General features: G+C 43.7%; 1 protein-coding gene across 12 annotated transcripts in view; it reads right to left on the bottom strand.

Moving 5' to 3' along the window:
• SUN1 (Sad1 and UNC84 domain containing 1) overlaps positions 1-17,548 on the bottom strand; it is a 53,743-nt gene that overhangs the window by 4,391 nt on the left and 31,804 nt on the right. For all 12 annotated transcript variants that reach the window (XM_073648029.1, XM_073648035.1, XM_073648030.1 and 9 more), the window contains 13 exons: positions 16,258-16,356; positions 15,771-15,864; positions 12,288-12,346; positions 12,040-12,185; positions 11,608-11,841; positions 10,280-10,354; positions 10,148-10,188; positions 9,679-9,811; positions 9,327-9,572; positions 8,455-8,539; positions 4,090-4,205; positions 313-480; positions 137-229 (listed from right to left, as the gene is read on the bottom strand). In XM_073648029.1, coding sequence (XP_073504130.1) covers positions 137-229; positions 313-480; positions 4,090-4,205; positions 8,455-8,539; positions 9,327-9,572; positions 9,679-9,811; positions 10,148-10,188; positions 10,280-10,354; positions 11,608-11,841; positions 12,040-12,185; positions 12,288-12,346; positions 15,771-15,864; positions 16,258-16,356 — 1,589 coding nt within the window. The remainder of the gene's footprint in view (positions 1-136; positions 230-312; positions 481-4,089; positions 4,206-8,454; positions 8,540-9,326; positions 9,573-9,678; positions 9,812-10,147; positions 10,189-10,279; positions 10,355-11,607; positions 11,842-12,039; positions 12,186-12,287; positions 12,347-15,770; positions 15,865-16,257; positions 16,357-17,548) is intronic.

Raw genomic sequence — 17,548 nt, 5'->3', positions numbered from 1 at the left:
CAAACCAGCTAAATCTGCAGGGGGTTGAATACTACTTGTAGGCACTGTATTTCACCTACTACCTACCCTCCCTAATATGTATACGTCACATCTGGACTTGTCGAATGTTAAGCAGGAGAATTAAAGACCATCTTACCGTGACCTGGAATACTTGCAGAGCTTCTCCCTCTTCATTGTACACAGACTGGACTAATAGGGTGCCACCTTCTTGATACTCGTTTTCCAAGCCCTTATAAGCAGAGAAACGAGTCAGCTTCATCAGAGAGAATGGGTGATGTAGAAATCCTAAACCTACATCGCGCCTTTACTTACATACACAGCAAAGTCCTTCGGAGCACTTGTGATGTTACCAGTCGGGGACATAGACTTTGGGATATGCTCCAGTGAGAAGGCCGTGGGAAAAATCTCCATTGAAAGTCGCACCACCAAATATCCCTGAGCCCCTTTAAAGGCCCAGCAGTTACCGGGGTACATGTCAGGCTGGAACAGGAAGGCAGAAATCACTATTAGCCCGCTGGCCGCTTTCCTCTAGGCATTTACAGCATATTTGCTACAGTCTATAGTTAGTAAATAGAAGGTCAGATTTACTGACAAGCAAATAGATGGCCGATACCAAAACGTCCGTTATGCATCAAAGGATTCCATTTTTAGTAAGTGTTTTAAATGAGAAATGGCACAGCCTTTTCAGAGGGGATACATGAGGGATATAAATTTAAAATAAATGCAATTATTTAAATAAAAAAAATTGCAAGTATGTTGTAATTTCTGGTAACTTAGGCTTAGGCTGTGTGCCCACGATGCATTTTTTAAGCGTTTCCGCAGCGGCAAAAACGCTGCAGAAACGCTTAAAAACGCATGGTAGAAGGCCTGCCATGTTCCCCAATGATAATCCGCATGTGCTGTGCACATGCTGCGGAAATTTCCGCTGCAAATTATCATTGCGGAAAAAAACGCAGCACTGCCAATTATTTTGCGGAAAAAAACGCAGCACTGCCAATTATTTTGCGGAAGTGCTGCGTTTTCGCCGCCATTGAGTTGCATTAGAACGCATGTAATCCGCATCACTACATCTGTACTTGCGTAATTGGCGCGTTCTAATGTGCGGATGGTACCCGGGTATGGAGGACAGGAGACTCTCCTCCACACCCAGGTACCCTAAAAGTTGTAAAAAAAAAAGAATAAAATAAAAAATAAAGATCATATTCACCTTCCGACGGCCCCCGGACTCCTTCCCTGTGCTTGCCTACAGATCGCGCAGGACTGAAGGACCTGCGGTGACGTCACAGTCATGTGACGGCAGGTCCTTCAGTACAGCGTACCGCGATCTGCCGGCAGTCAGCACAGGAGCGCAGCAAGACTGCAGGGGCCATCGGAAGGTAAGTATAGGTTTATTTTTTATTTTTTGACATTCTCTCGGGTCACACTATATAAATCCATGCTGTTTACATGGATTTATATAGTGTGACCGAGTTGTCAAGCACTTTCCAAGTGATGCTAAAATCTCATGGAAAGCGCTTGACACCCGCATGCGGAAATGCAAGTGAAGAACGCTTCTCATCCGCTTGTCCCTGGCAGGAAAAAAGCATGTACAGTCCGCATGCGTTTTTTTCTGCAAGGGAGATGCAGAAACGCTCAGGAAAAAATCCTGAGCATTTCTGCATCGTGGGAACATAGCCTTACATCAGCCCTTTTCTAATCATTACCTACTTAAAGGGGGTGTTCGGCCTTTGTGTACAAGTCTGCAGTCAATCACTATGTGACTGCAGACTTGCGAATCCTCATATTGCTCACATTGCTGAGGATTCTCCGATGCTGGGAGAAGGACCCCAAGTATGTGATTTGCATACATACGGTCACGTGCCGACTAGACATGCGCCACCTCACTCAATGTAAGTGTATTGAGCAAGGCCGGACACGTCTAGTCGGAATGTGCCAGAGTATGCAAATCGCATCCCGGCGCCGGAAAATCCTCACAGCACACGCAATGGGAGGATTCACAAGTCTGCAGTCACATAGGGTACAAGTCTGCAGTCAGTCTAAGGCCGGACAACTCCTTTAAAGAGAACCTATCAGCAAGATTTAGCCCTATAAACTAAAAGGCATGGCCATAATTGCGATCAGGGCTTTGGAGTCGGTAAGCCAAACCTCCGGCTCCACGACTCCACCTCCCTCATACATGGCTCATGTTTAAGTGATAAATTTTCTGTAGCACAGATTCATCTCAGCTAAAAGTCTAGACCCTTAGATCAGGAATAGGACAGACATTTATAGGACATTTCATAACTTTCCCAAATTCTTATGAAAAAATACTCCCCGCAAACTGCATTGAACTACTGTACCCAATGTATTATATATTTTAGGAGTCGGAGTCGGTCCATTTTATACTGACTCCAGCAAAATGGGCTCCAACTCCCGACTCCACGGCCCTGGCTGTGATGCGGATTCATCTGATACCTGATGTGAAGGGATCTGATCAGTGCCAGCAGAATACTCCGCTTATGAAGTTTTCAGAAAATGAAGTCTTCTGTGCTTCGAGGCGGGAAGTGAGGGCAGGGTCTTCTTGTTCTCCCCTTTCCCCCTCGGTAAAATTTTCTGAGCCAAAACCTCGATCTGCGCATGCACCGCCCCTGACGCCATTTTATTGAAGTACTGCAAATAGGACACAGACTCGCACTGCGCACACAATGATGGCGGCGGCGCTGAATATTAAAAACTAGGCAGGTCACTGAGAAGCAGAGGAGGCCGGTGGATAGGGGAGGGCGGAGAACCAGAAGACCACCCTGCCTCCACGTCTCGCCCCAAAACACATCATTTTCTGAAAACTTCATAAGGTGAGTATTCAACAACCACTGAGCGGATCCCTTCACATCAGGTATCAGATGAATCAGCATCACCGCGACAATATGGCCATACCTTTAGTTTATAGGGCTAAATCCTGCTGACAGGTTCTTTAAAGTGAACCTGCCAGTTTATACTTTTTTTTTCTCCCATTTTTCAAAAGCCATAACTTTAAAAATGTCTCCATCGATGGACATATTATTGCTTGTGACAGTTTAATTTTTGCATGATGAGCTCATGTATTTATTGATATCACTTTGGGGTATTTATCTTTTGATCACATTTTATTGCATTTTTTGGGAGGTTCACCAAAAAAAATAAATAAATCACTTTTCCCGATTCAAAAACAAAGACTTGTATAATAACACCTTTACAAGTCTGGTTTCACTATAAAACCGTACTGATCTGGAGAATCATATTGCCCAATCACATAAAAGCACATTAAACATGGAATTTTTCTTTCCCGCTTTCCAGTACATTTAACGGTAAAATGAATAATGCTATTCAAAACTACAACTCGTTCCACAAAAGACAAGACCCCATACAGCTGTATAGAGGGAAAACAAAAAGTGTCCAGCTCCTGAAAGTGAGGTCATCAGAAAAAGACCCATTCAAATCAGGTTTTTATGTTACATGTATTTTAAAAAATATTTTTAGCCAATTTGTTTTGCTTTAATAAATTTATTAAAAATGTATTTAATTTAGTATTATCTTTCTAAAAAAATAAAATCAAAAATTTGTATTCTTGCAATTTTCACACCGGCCACTGGGCCTTTTTTTTTTTTACATCCATGCATCTTGTCCTTTCAGGATGAGTTTTCAGCAGGCTCGCTATCATCAGAGGCAGGATTACAAAGACTTAACTCCACCTATACACAGCTGATAACAGGATCCACCAATCACAGTAGCTGTGACAATACACAGTAATGTCACAGCTCCCCCTCCCTTAACAATGACCATTGCACACGCTCATTAGATGCTTTAATACAAAAGATAAGGGCGGGATCTGACCTTTGTGGCCATGTACACCAGTTATTTCCTGAAATTGTCCCAATTTTTTTTTCTAAAAACAGATCCAGTGTCCAGGAGTGAAAATGATAAGAGTTTTACCTTTTATACAAATCTGATGTTATATTTAAAAAAAAAAAACTGATTTTAACAATAGGTCATATTCTGAATAGAGGTTCCTTTTAAGGATTGTCCAAAACAGAGAAGCGAGGAATACGGTGCCAGCCAGAAATGCGGACTCACCTGAATGACCACCCTGGGGGACTGAGATAGGTACCACAAAGGGATCCCGAACAAGCTCACAAGTGCGGTCTTTGTCTCATAGGTTTCAGAGCATCTTGTGCCCAGGATACTGCCACCTAGAGAGCATTGGCACAACATTAGCTTTATGGTAGATGATATAATGGCCTTACAAGTGATGTACACGACTCACTCACAAAATTTGACTTTTTTTTTATATTTAAACAAAACTCATACACCTTCTCAAACAGACGAAATCACTGATATAGTGATGAGAGCAATAAGCAGAACACACTTCATTAAAAGGATCACAAAAGCCCTGGAAAGGTTGTACACCATTACCAAAACATGGCTGATTGCATCCAGAAACAGCACCACACCTGTCCACAGGCTGTATCTGGTATTGCAGCTCAGCTTCAATGATGTCAATGGAGGGTGAGCTGCATTATCACACAACTGTGCAAATATGAAGAGGTTTTTAATGTTGTTCATCCTCCAAATCTGAACGGACATGCCTGTGAAATACGGACTATCCTCAGATTGCACTCACTGGAGTGACCGGTTACTCTCCGGGCCGGAGCCATCACATTAAATGTCTAGGAGGAAGTTCGCTCAGGTTAAGAGACCCGTCTGTTGGGCCACGTATTATGGTCAGGACATGGTCTGTACTTCCCAAATGTGTGAGCGCGACCTAAGGGCCTCATTCAGACGACCAATTAGTGTGGTCCGAGTGTCATCAGCTTTTCTCGTACTTGGACAAAAAAAAATAAAAGTTTCTCCACCTTCTCACTTTTTGATAGTCCGTTGAATCCGAGCGCGATTCGAATTTTTCAAGGACCTATAGGCTTGCATTGCCGATTTTGATCTGACCCTTGTATCAAAACTGGACACATCTCCGCGACTTTCATGGACACGTGAACGGCCCCATAGACTATCACGGGTTCGAGTGCTATCCGTGATATCTGAATGAGGCCTTACACTTTAAAGATTTTCGCTTGCTGTCAGTGAACGAAAAAATTCAAATATCAAAGAATTGAGACTTTAAAGTTTGAAATCAAATGCCAATTGCCCATTTCTTTCAGGTTAACCAATAAAGGTATCACTATGAGAATACTTTTGTCATTTTTGGGCATAAAAGTATTTAAATCGATTTTTCTGGCTAACATGGTACCACAATATAACTTTGTATTGTACAATTAAATGCCAAATATTCACCATAAAGAGGTTTTTTTCAGCAAGTTTGTGTTTCAGCTGCATTTTTTTCTGCTTCAACTGATTCAGCAGTTAAATTGACGCCTCCCCTCCCCTTTTAAGCAGAATGGAGATCTAGCTTTTTCCTAGTAGAAAAAAACAGCAACATGTGCATGAGATAATCGTGTTTTCCTAATTAAATTAATAGGAAGTTTAAAATATTTGTGGTGGTTTTTCATGTGGATTTTGTAAAAGAATCAGGGCCAAAAACCAAGTAAAAAAATAAAAATTTGTGAACTTTTTATTAGTGGTAGCAAATACTTTATCCAGTCCTGGGCTCCAGACTACCAAAAGAGGTTACCAGTACTTATACACTGTAATAAACCAAATAGCTGTGTGAGCAGGACTAGGTCACTGGTGTTCACATCTGAATGTGATCAGCAAAGGTTTCCCCTTATTTATAGCAGGCAGGCATCCGGAGGAAGAAGGTACACCCTCTAATCTTCATTTATTAAAGGAACCTATGAGCCTTAACAGAGCGGGTCTCAGCCTTTCCAAAGATCTGTACCTTCTAAGGGCAGTTTCACACATTTCCGGTACCAGAAAAAACTGGTACCAGAGATACGTGTGGCACATGTGGCAACCGTGTGCCACATCAGGCGCCTGGGAATCAGTGTGCAGTTAGCATTGTCCCAAGCGCCGGGTGCTGAACGCCACCCTCATCATTGTCTCTTGCTCGTGCTGTGATCAGCATGAGCAAGGGACAATGTTGGGAGTAGTAGTCTGCTCCCGCAGTGTCCACCTGTAAAAATAAGAAAATAAAATAAAATCCTTATACTCACCTGTCCAGAGATGTCCTCCGCTGTAATCCTCTGACTGCTGGTGCCGAGGAGGCAGGGAGAATGAGTCGCTCCAGTAAGCGAGCTCCGGAGCTGCGCTGATCTCAGGAGCAGTGCCCTGTCACTCAGTGAGCTTCGCTCAGTGCAGGGCCCCGCTCGCTGGAGCTGCTCATTCTTTCCGGCGTCAGCGGTCAGAGGATTACAGCGGGGGACATCTTTAGACAGGCAAGTATAAGTATTTTATTCTTACTTTTACAGGTGGACACTGCAGGAGCAGACTACTACTCCCAACATGGTCTCTTGCTCGTGCTGATGTACTGCTGATTCCCAAGCGCCGGTACGTGTCACACTGATGACATACAGATGTCATCCATGTGTGTTCAGTGGGAGACATTTTGCGGACGGTGTAGAGTGTAAAAAACGGACAAGTCAGCATGTGGAGCACACTGACATGTGCGCAGATCCATAGATTTGAATGGGTCTACGTGTGTCAGTCTCTCCGGTACGCGTGGAAACGGTCACCACACGTACCGGACACACGGACGTGTGAAAGAGCCCTAAATTTGCATCATCTAGGAATGCATTAAAGAGGAAGCTGAGCAGAGCATTGGGGTTTGTTTTTTATTTTACACAGAACTTTAAAAAAAAGTAAAAAATCAAAAATAGATATAAAAGAAACAGTCCAGCAAAGTTTAAAGTCAGAAAGATGGAAAAGGAACAACCTAAACAATCAAATGCAGTAAAAAAAATAAAAACCAAGAATGTCCTTTGAAGGAGTGGAAACCTTGGAGAAAAGAGTCTTGTTTAGCTGTGTGGATGGTGTTTGTAAACTTCCTGATTTGATTTAGAAATCAAAATGCAAAAAAAGGTAAAAAAAAAGGTTTATAAATGAATACACAAACGTAAAGCACAACTCTGGTTTTCTGATTTTATTACTCACCACTGGTTAGTAATGTGTATTCATTGTGACCGCTAAGTATTTTCCTATACACAGTCTTCTGTTTCCGCTCCGGTCCCTCTCTGCCATCTTAAGGCCGTGGTTCTGACCAGCTGGAAATCACGACCAAACTTTCTCTTCGGTCGGGGGTCACACTGGCTGAATGCTATACGATGTGTTATCGGATGGCACTCAGTCCAATGTTATTCTATGGGGCAATGCAGATCAGCGATTATTTCCTCATGCTGCGATTGGACGAGAGACTCTGGTCACTCGCACCCATACAAGTCTATAGGTGCGTGTGAAACATCAAACTGCACTCGGATATCATCCCAGTAGAGTCCAATATAATATACACAGGCAATGGAGAAGATGGAGAAATTATTCTCTCCTTCTTCTCACCTGTGCTCAGATTTTCACAGGCGAGAGAATCGGAGCACAGTAGCATGACCCTCGGCTCACGCTCCCAGCAGAGCTGCAGCCGAGAGTCATTAGCATATCACATCCAATGCTATACACTACTGTGACTCCAACCTTAGTGTAAGTCTATGGGAGTCTTGTTCTGACTTACATTGGACCCGCGCAGCAAACACTGACGCGATGCGGCTGGTCACAACTCCGGTCATGCAAAAGACGACCGAAGCAGCGATGGACATGGCAGAAGAAGACAGCCGGTAAGTATTCTACTAGACACACGGAACATACATAAAAAGATATCCAACTAGTGAAATGAAATTTAAAAAAAAAAAAATGGTACTTTAAAGGGAATATGTAATCAAAAATGACCTATTTAAATCATGTTTTCACGTTAAATTTAACACTTTAAAAAAAAAAAATAAATGAAATCAATCTTTTATAAAAAAAAATACAATTTTGAAATCTTGCAATTTTCACACTGGCCACTGGGGCATTTTTAGACTCTCATCCCGTTTTAGGAAATCCATATGTACATTAGCCGCAATGAATGACTCAGGCATCATCTTTCCTATTAAAGCATCAAAATGGTGTGCGCAAAATTATTGTGAAGAGAGGGAGCCGTGATGACACCTCTTGTGACTGGTGAGTGAGTCAGTCTATTAAGCTGTGTATAGTGGTGCTACCTGTCATTGCTTATCAACAGAGGCAGGGTTACAAACTGCTGAATGCTCTCCCGGAAGGGCCGCTAGTGCAAACGTGCCGCTAGTGCAAACGTGCCGCTAGTGCAAACGTGCCGCTAGTGCAAACGTGCCGCTAGTGCAAACGTGCCGCTAGTGCAAACGTGCCGCTAGTGCAAACGTGCCTTTTTTTTTTTTACTTTTTATTTTTTTATTCATGCAACATGAAAACCTGATTTAAACAATAGGTCATTTTCTGCCGACACATTCCCTTTAAGAGTGGGGGGAAAAAAAAAAGTAAATTTACCTCCAGATTCCAGTGCAAAGTCCACCATGCCTGTGCGGTCTTGTGCGTAAAGCTTCAGAGCATTATTCACAATAACACGAGCTTCCTGTAAACAGAATGAAAGACGATGTATAATCTCCACGTTAGAGGAAAGACATCTGTCAGGTGTTTATCATCTTGTCCAGATGTCGTGCGCTGCACCCGCTGCTACCACTGGAGTAAGGGGAACAAGTAAATGGAGGCTGGCGTACAGGAGTACAGCAGTACCTCAGACTTCTCATGGCGCCATTGGACGGATTTTTACAACTTGCATTTTGCATGTCTGGCAACCAGGGTTAGAATATCAGCTTAGGCTGGACTAACTCTTAAAGGGAATTTGACAGCAGTTTTTTTGCTATGTAATCTGAGAGCAGCATGATGTAGGGACAGAGACCCAGATTCCAGTGATGCATCACTTACTCTTACTAGGCTGCTTGCTGTAGTTTTGATAAAATCACTTAGCAGTTGATTATCACTAGAAGACTAGTAACCTGCTGCCATGTAGACCAACTACGCCTCCACCACTGATTGGCAGATTTCTATGTGCATAGGCAGAAATCTGCCAGTGGTGTGGGCGGGGCTATACAGAACTCAGCAGTCACAGAACGGATAGATCTGCAGCAGAGAAAACTGGGATTTTACCAAAACTGCAGAAAGCAGCCCAGTAAGTGATACATCACTGTAATCTGGGTCTCTGCCCCTACATCATGCTGCAGAAAAAAACACCTGGTGACAGATTCCCTTTAAATCAAGTGAAAAGTTATGGAAACCTAAAAGTGCTCTCCACGATTATAAGTCCTGGCAGCTGTACACAGCCTATGATATCTGACTAAGCAATAGTCATGGTCCCATACCTTCTCAGTGATGCCAGCTATCCCTCCTTTCACCGTCGCTTCCACCATTTGTGATGTTGGCACCTTCCCAGTAAGAGACACATAATCTGTGATGTTCCTCAGTAGACGGAGCTCCAATTCTTGTAGTCTGGCGCTGAAGTCTTCGTTGCTGACATAGTTGGCAGAAAGCCACTGTAATAAGGCCTGTGGCAAGTTTGCTTGGCTTCCAAACATCATTTGGATATATTCTCTCACCCTGGCGTCCACCTAGAGATCAAAGAAATACTCCAATTACAGGTAGAACATACACGGGGCCACCATGTAAATGTACAGCACAATTGGCCAACGCACATATACCAGCAGTGGCCATTACCTTCTGGAGTACGCAGTCTGGCAAATCACAGCTGGGTCTCAGGTCTTTGAGAAATTCGGCTTTGTAGGCCTCAAAATTTTTCTCCAGACTTTCAATCCTGCTTCGTAAAAGATTCAGGTCTTGGATTCCTTCACTGTACATAAAAAGAACATCATCATATGCGTCTATCTATGGCCGACATGGACATCACCATCTACAAAAGGAGAAAACTATCAGACTAGGGCCATTTATTGGAGGTAGTTACCCTATAACTCAACATCTGACCCTTCAAGGGGTCCAACATTGATTTATGGATCAGTAAGGCAGCCTACCCCCATCCAGAGAAAAAAGCAGGGATTTGCAGGTTTTTCCTCACCCATGGACACAACCAGTCTCCTTAAGGAGAACCAGTCCAGTCCTCCAAGCTCCATCTATACCTTGCAAAATCTTGGAGCAACCAAACAGGTTAGATATTAACCTAAATGTTTACCTTGCATTTGACTGTGCTCGTTTCCGGTCGTCTGCAACGGCCTGAAAAGTGTAAGGAAAAGGATGAAGATAAGTCACACCCAAGCAGGTCCATGATTTAGTGAGGATCTAGGGTAACGTCCAGTGTAAATACCTCTGACAGTTTGGTCAGGAGGGCTTCTAAGTGTAATATTCGGGCTTCATGATTCCTTCTGATAGACTGGTCTTCCTAAAATAAGAAAAACTATTGATTAGTCAAAGTAAGGATTACAACCTGCTGCAAAAAAAACAAAGAAAAACATAAAACTCTGTAGATTAAAGAAAAAAACAAAACAATCTAGTACGTCACAAATCGGGTAATAAAGGAACATAATCCCTCAGCATGGCTTACATGGCAGCACCGATTACCTCCACCACAGAAGCGTTGTAAAACAAAGGCCAGGTAAGGAGAACAAAATCTCTGACGTGAGTCGAGGGAAGTTAGAAAGGCGAGGTCCTCTACTGCTCTCACCAATGGATAAGATTTAAAGCGGTTGTCCAAATTTGTAATGACAAACTAGGTCACTATATGACTGCAAACTTCTGAATCCTCACAGTGTGCGGTCAGGATTCTCCAATGCTGGTAACGAAAGCGGGTTGTCATGTAACCGCAACTATGCGATCTGTATACTTCCGGCCACATTCTAACTAGACGTATGCAACCTCGCTCAATTTCCTTGCATCTAGTTGGAATGTGGCCAAAAGTATGCCAATCGCATACTTGTGGTCACGTGCCCGCCACCAAAGGGCAGGGCATTGCAGTAGCTTAGAAATTCTTGGTCATCAACCAACCGTCAACTATGAGTGGTCGTAACCATGATACCCGAGCTACTGCAATGCCCTGCACAGGGGGTAAGCGACATAGCTAATCAGAAGAACTATACTACATTTCTAACTGGAGGTATTTGCTAATATTATTACACCTACTAAATATTGGGATAGGATTTTGGAGATCATAGAATCAGCTTGGTGACCACAGTTTTTTGCTTCAATACTTCCAGGTGCTCTGGCTAGAACACTGCAATGCTAGGTAATTAAAGGGGTCCCCCTATTACATTCATATGCAATCCTCAAAGTGATAACTGTATGATTGGTGGGATCCTCACTGACCGATCACGGGAACAAGGGGTCCCAAGTCCCCAGTGTGAATTGAGAACACACATCACCACTGCTCCATTTATTTTCTACCTCTCCCATAGATACACAGAAGTGAATAGAGCCATCACCCATGTGCACCATCACTCCATTCACATTGGCGTCACAGAACCCCCATTGTCGTGATTCGGGGTCCGACTGCTGGGTCCTCACAATCACACACATCACCTAACTTTTGGATAGGAGATAAATGTTGTTCATGGGATAATTCCTTAAATCGAACGTTCTCTCAAGATATGGCTTGATTACAAAGAAAGATGGAAGGACACAATTCAGAGGAGCACTTACCGTGGTGGGATCCTGTACATTTGTCTTTATTTTACCAAGATGTTCATTGAGGAGCCCGGTAACCAAAGCAGACATGCGCCCCTGGTCATCAATCTGACCGATCTGTTTCTGTATATCCTCTACCAGAAGCTTCAGTTTGTTGTAATCATCCATGTGACGATTCTGGTTGGCGGCCACTGAACCAAATTTCTTCTCCAGCTCCCTCATCCTGATGTCAAACTCAAGTCTAGATTCCTGAAACAAGTCCAAGTTATTAAAGGGATGTTGCATATTTCATAAAAATGTAACGGATATCAGAATTTATGGTGACGCATTCCACCTTAATGTGTTGGGCTAACATTAATGCAAAAAAGTAGTGCTAAATGAGTCTCAATGTTAGGAGGTGCATGTAGGAGACTGCTCATATAAGTGTCATTGGGGGTGAGATATTACCTTCTCATCCGTGCTGGGTATGTGAATATCCTCCGCTGGCTTCAGCATGGGAATAGGGTCCTCAATAGTTTGTGTTGGGTATGAACTAGATCTGCTGAATAATGGTAGCATGGCGAGAAACGCATCAAATCCCCAAAGCCAGAGACCTAAAGACAGACCAATGATCACATTATCTGTGATCCATTATGTAATGTATCTGTTATTCTATGGAGCCCAATGGTCACAGATTGAAAAACGACTGCACTTACCCAGGAGCAGCAGTAGTGGGATCAGTAGCAGCAGCCCTCTGGAAGCTTTAGGAAGGCATCTAAAAGTAAATTAAGTGAATTAAAGAGGACTCCTGGAAAACTGAAAATGAAACCAAAAAAATAACACGCAAATATTACTAAATTACAAAGGATTTTTGGGGGTTCTTCCACTGTCTCACCAACTTGACAACTGTGAGAGACTTCATGCCTCTGAGCTAGGATATGCCACTGAGGTGGAGGAGGCTGTCATTTGTGCGGCGGTCTTACTTTATACAGGATGGATATAGAGCAATTTGTGATGGGTTCCTGTGTATTATGGAGCAGCAGAATTACTGAGGAGGTGGCTACAAGAAACACATTACAATTGTGGGATCTGTGTATTAAGTGAAACTCAAATTAATCCTTCCCTTTGGAAGCCCCTCTACATAGTAGACTATTTATTCTTTGAGTATATCACACCCTTAAAAAGCAGCCCTGCCATCCTCTTGCAGATTAACCTGTTAGTAGTAGCTGGATCTTTTCCTTAACTTGGCCTATAGAAAACAGACATCCTTTAACATGTCTAATATACAACAAAATCTATATGTTGTAAAGCTTAAAAGGGTATTCCATCTCCAAGATCATATCCCAATATGTAGTAGGAAAATTATTAAATATTATTAATTAACAATAATATTATTAATAACAAAATTAACAAATACCTCCAATTAGAAATGTAGTATAGTTTTCCTGATTAGCTATGCCACTTACACCGTTTGCAGGGCATTGCAGTAGCTTAGGCATCCATGGTTACAGACACTCAGTGACAGCCAGCTAGTTGCTAGCTGTGGTAACTATGGATACCCAAGCTACTGCAATGCCCTGCACATGGGGTAATCGACATACCTTACTAGAACTATACTACATTTCTAATTGGAGGTATTTGCTATTAATTATTATATCTACTACATATTGGGATAGGATCTTGGAGATGGGAATATCCCTTTAAGTTCCTGGCGGTTGGAGAGAAAAACATTTCACCTGATTTGTATTTTGTTTCCATTTCGGATACATTGGTGCATTAATGTATCACATTTTCTCTTTGCTTTGTTTATGGTGAAAAACAGGTGAGCTGATTCTCCCATTGTACAGATGTAGAAAAACCCAACTTGACAAATAACATTATCTTGATAAATGAGATATTCTTAACTTGACACAAAGTTAAGTAAACCTAACACGCTCCACAAGACTTTGATAGTTATCAAGTTAGGAGTTATTACACTTTTGCGCTATGCAATCCCAGTGCAGGTCATTCCACTGTTGTGGTGCCATGCTATCCCAGTGCAGGTCATTCCACTGTTGTGGTGCCATGCTATCCCAGTGCAGGTCATTCCACTGTTGTGGTGCCATGCTATCCCAGTGCAGGTCATTCCACTGTTGTGGTGCCATGCTATCCCAGTGCAGGTCATTCCACTGTTGTGGTGCCATGCTATCCCAGTGCAGGTCATTCCACTGTTGTGGTGCCATGCTATCCCAGTGCAGGTCATTACGCTTTTGGTGCCATGCTATCCCAGTGCAGGTCATTACGCTTTTGGTGCCATGCTATTCCAGTGCAGGTCATTACGCTTTTGGTGCCATGCTATCCCAGTGCAGGTCATTACGCTTTTGGTGCCATGCTATCCCAGTGCAGGTCATTACACTGTTATGCCATGCTATCCCAGTGCAGGTCATTACGCTTTTGGTGCCATGCTATCCCAGTGCAGGTCATTACGCTTTTGGTGCCATGCTATCCCAGTGCAGGTCATTACACTGTTATGCCATGCTATCCCAGTGCAGGTCATTACACTGTTATGCCATGCTATCCCAGTGCAGGTCATTACACTGTTATGCCATGCTATCCCAGTGCATGTCATTACGCTTTTGGTGCCATGCTATTCCAGTGCAGGTCATTACGCTTTTGGTGCCATGCTATCCCAGTGCAGGTCATTACGCTTTTGGTGCCATGCTATCCCAGTGCAGGTCATTCCACTGTTGTGGTGCCATGCTATCCCAGTGCAGGTCATTCCACTGTTGTGGTGCCATGCTATCCCAGTGCAGGTCATTCCACTGTTATGCCATGCTATCCCAGTGCAGGTCATTACACTGTTATGCCATGCTATCCCAGTGCAGGTCATTACACTGTTATGCCATGCTATCCCAGTGCAGGTCATTACACTGTTATGCCATGCTATCCCAGTGCAGGTCATTACACTGTTATGCCATGCTATCCCAGTGCAGGTCATTACACTGTTATGCCATGCTATCCCAGTGCAGGTCATTACACTGTTATGCCATGCTATCCCAGTGCAGGTCATTACGCTTTTGGTGCCATGCTATCCCAGAGTAGGTCATTACGCTTTTGGTGCCATGCTATCCCAGCGCAGGTCATTACGCTTTTGGTGCCATGCTATCCCAGCGCAGGTCATTACGCTTTTGGTGCCATGCTATCCCAGTGCAGGTCATTACACTGTTATGCCATGCTATCCCAGTGCAGGTCATTACGCTTTTGGTGCCATGCTATCCCAGTGCAGGTCATTACACTGTTATGCCATGCTATCCCAGTGCAGGTCATCACGCTTTTGGTGCCATGCTATCCCAGTGCAGGTCATTACGCTTTTGGTGCCATGCTATCCCAGTGCAGGTCATTACACTGTTATGCCATGCTATCCCAGTGCAGGTCATTACGCTTTTGGTGCCATGCTATCCCAGTGCAGGTCATTACTCTTTTGGTGCCATGCTATTCCAGTGCAGGTCATTACACTGTTATGCCATGCTATCCCAGTGCAGGTCATTACGCTTTTGGTGCCATGCTATCCCAGTGCAGGTCATTACACTGTTATGCCATGCTATCCCAGTGCAGGTCATTACGCTTTTGGTGCCATGCTATCCCAGCGCAGGTCATTACGCTTTTGGTGCCATGCTATCCCAGTGCAGGTCATTACGCTTTTGGTGCCATGCTATCCCAGTGCAGGTCATTACGCTTTTGGTGCCATGCTATCCCAGTGCAGGTCATTACGCTTTTGGTGCCATGCTATCCCAGTGCAGGTCATTACGCTTTTGGTGCCATGCTATTCCAGTGCAGGTCATTACGCTTTTGGTGCCATGCTATCCCAGTGCAGGTCATTACACTGTTATGCCATGCTATCCCAGTGCAGGTCATTACACTGTTATGCCATGCTATCCCAGTGCAGGTCATTACGCTTTTGGTGCCATGCTATCCCAGTGCAGGTCATTACGCTTTTGGTGCCATGCTATCCCAGTGCAGGTCATTACGCTTTTGGTGCCATGCTATCCCAGTGCATGTTTATAGAGGTTTATCAGTGTAAAGTTAAACTTTGCTACATCTGTATTCTACGGGCCAATGTCTAGATAAAACTGCAAAACAAGCATATGGATTTGTTCACCCTGACCCACATTTAAGCCTTCCTTTCTCACCCACACACACAATTTCATAAAGATACTGACCTAGTTAGCAAAAATACATTTAGCAAGGAAACCAGGGTGGTGAGTTGGTACCAGCCTGTGCCCAGCCACCAGAACATTCCCGATGCGGCCATTCCTGCAAGGCAGAGATGAAGGATTAGACACACTCAGCTCGCTATGTAAACAGGAGTTAAAGCCGAGAGCTCATGCAGATGAATACGCTGTGATAAATGGACACCCAAGTGTGCAATAAAACCTGGAATGAAAAAAATGTGCATCCCAATACCAGGTACAGAATAGACAGAACTGGCAAGCACTTCTACGCCACGTTACTATATACTATTGGTGTGGTACAACAGTACAAGAAGTGATCGATGTGAGGGCCCATACCAGATGAACACAATATACAGAGGACTATGACAATTTATATCTATATATTAATCAAATAAAAGACAATATGACCAGAAAGCAAAGAAAAAAAGTGAATAAATGCAGAGACCTTCCCAATGCGCAAAATCAAAATAATAACCTGGTGATACAATGGCCAACCAAAGAAACGACAACACCTTCCTGGATACAAACCATCCAGCCGCTCCAGCACTGCGCACCGCTTGCATTAAAAGGTAACCTAAAAGAAAAAATAAATAAAATTAAGCAGAGGAGACCGGTCTGCATTAAGCCTCCATTGATGGGCAAGCATGCTTTGTACAGGGCTACGGAATACGTTAGTGCTATAAAAGTGTTAATCAAGGTGTACAAGGAGGAGTGGGGAGGAAAAGAAGGTAAAGAATTAATCGCAATAGAAGATATTGTGCCAACCCCAACACTTTGTACTAATCCTTCAGGCAATGGCTTACAACTGATCCCAGGAATCTGGTCCAGACTCCATGCACATGACCATCGGGAATCTACATCTGTACTGGCCCTGCGCATGTGGCCTGGAATAAGCAATAAGTATTTATGGATCATCCAGTGGATCCCTTATGGTCCAACTGTGGAAAAGGGGTCCCTGTACTTGGCTGCTACTAGGACTCCCATAGAAGTGAATGGAGAGAACCACGGATAACCAAATTCATTTTCCATCTCACCAGGCTAAGGGTCTGACAGACAGTCCTTATTCTGAGGATAGATCTGCATCCCACCACTATCCGCACCTGTGGAATATTGCCATAAATGTTGGAGATGGAAACATCTCTAAGAGACTGCTGTATAAATTGGACCGCAATGCTCAGACAGCCCGGCGGCTCTCCCAATTGGAGCGTGACAGTTGCATAAAAATACATGAAGCTGTCACGCTCGGGTAGGGAGAGCCGCCGGCCAGTCCATGCACTGCGTTCCGATTTATATGGCCGTCTGACTGTGCCCTATATCAAATGCCCTCTATTACCGGATTACGTCTAAAGCTATTCGATACCAATAGGAAACTGTTACATAAGCAACTGAAATAAATTCCAACTGTAGTTCATCCCGTTACAGTGTGCACTGCAACCTACAGCAAGTGATATGTACATGCAACTACCCAATTAGCTGCTGCAGAGGAACAGGGAAGTGCATTTTTGGTAGAAAACCTTCTGCTCATTTTTTGGAATATCAGTGCCATATGCAGATGGCGCACCATGTTGGGGCACGTTTGCAGGCTGGAGGGCGAGATGCCTACTCCAATACATTCCAGGAATCACACACAACATGTGCTAGCACGCTGAGGACTAGAGGTCAGACACCAGAAAATGATGAATTCTGCAGAGCCCACTGACGTCCCAGACTCCGCTGCAACATTATAGAAGGAAGACGACCAGCTCCCTTTGCAGGTTGACTTTTTT

This window comes from Phyllobates terribilis, unplaced genomic scaffold (assembly GCF_046119375.1).
Source record: "Phyllobates terribilis strain yellow unplaced genomic scaffold, ASM4611937v1 Scaffold_9__5_contigs__length_417890890, whole genome shotgun sequence".
In the NCBI taxonomy this organism is placed as follows: Eukaryota; Metazoa; Chordata; class Amphibia; order Anura; family Dendrobatidae; genus Phyllobates; species Phyllobates terribilis.
Note: the sequence above shows the minus strand (reverse complement) of the source record. Positions and strands in the feature narration are given on the sequence as shown.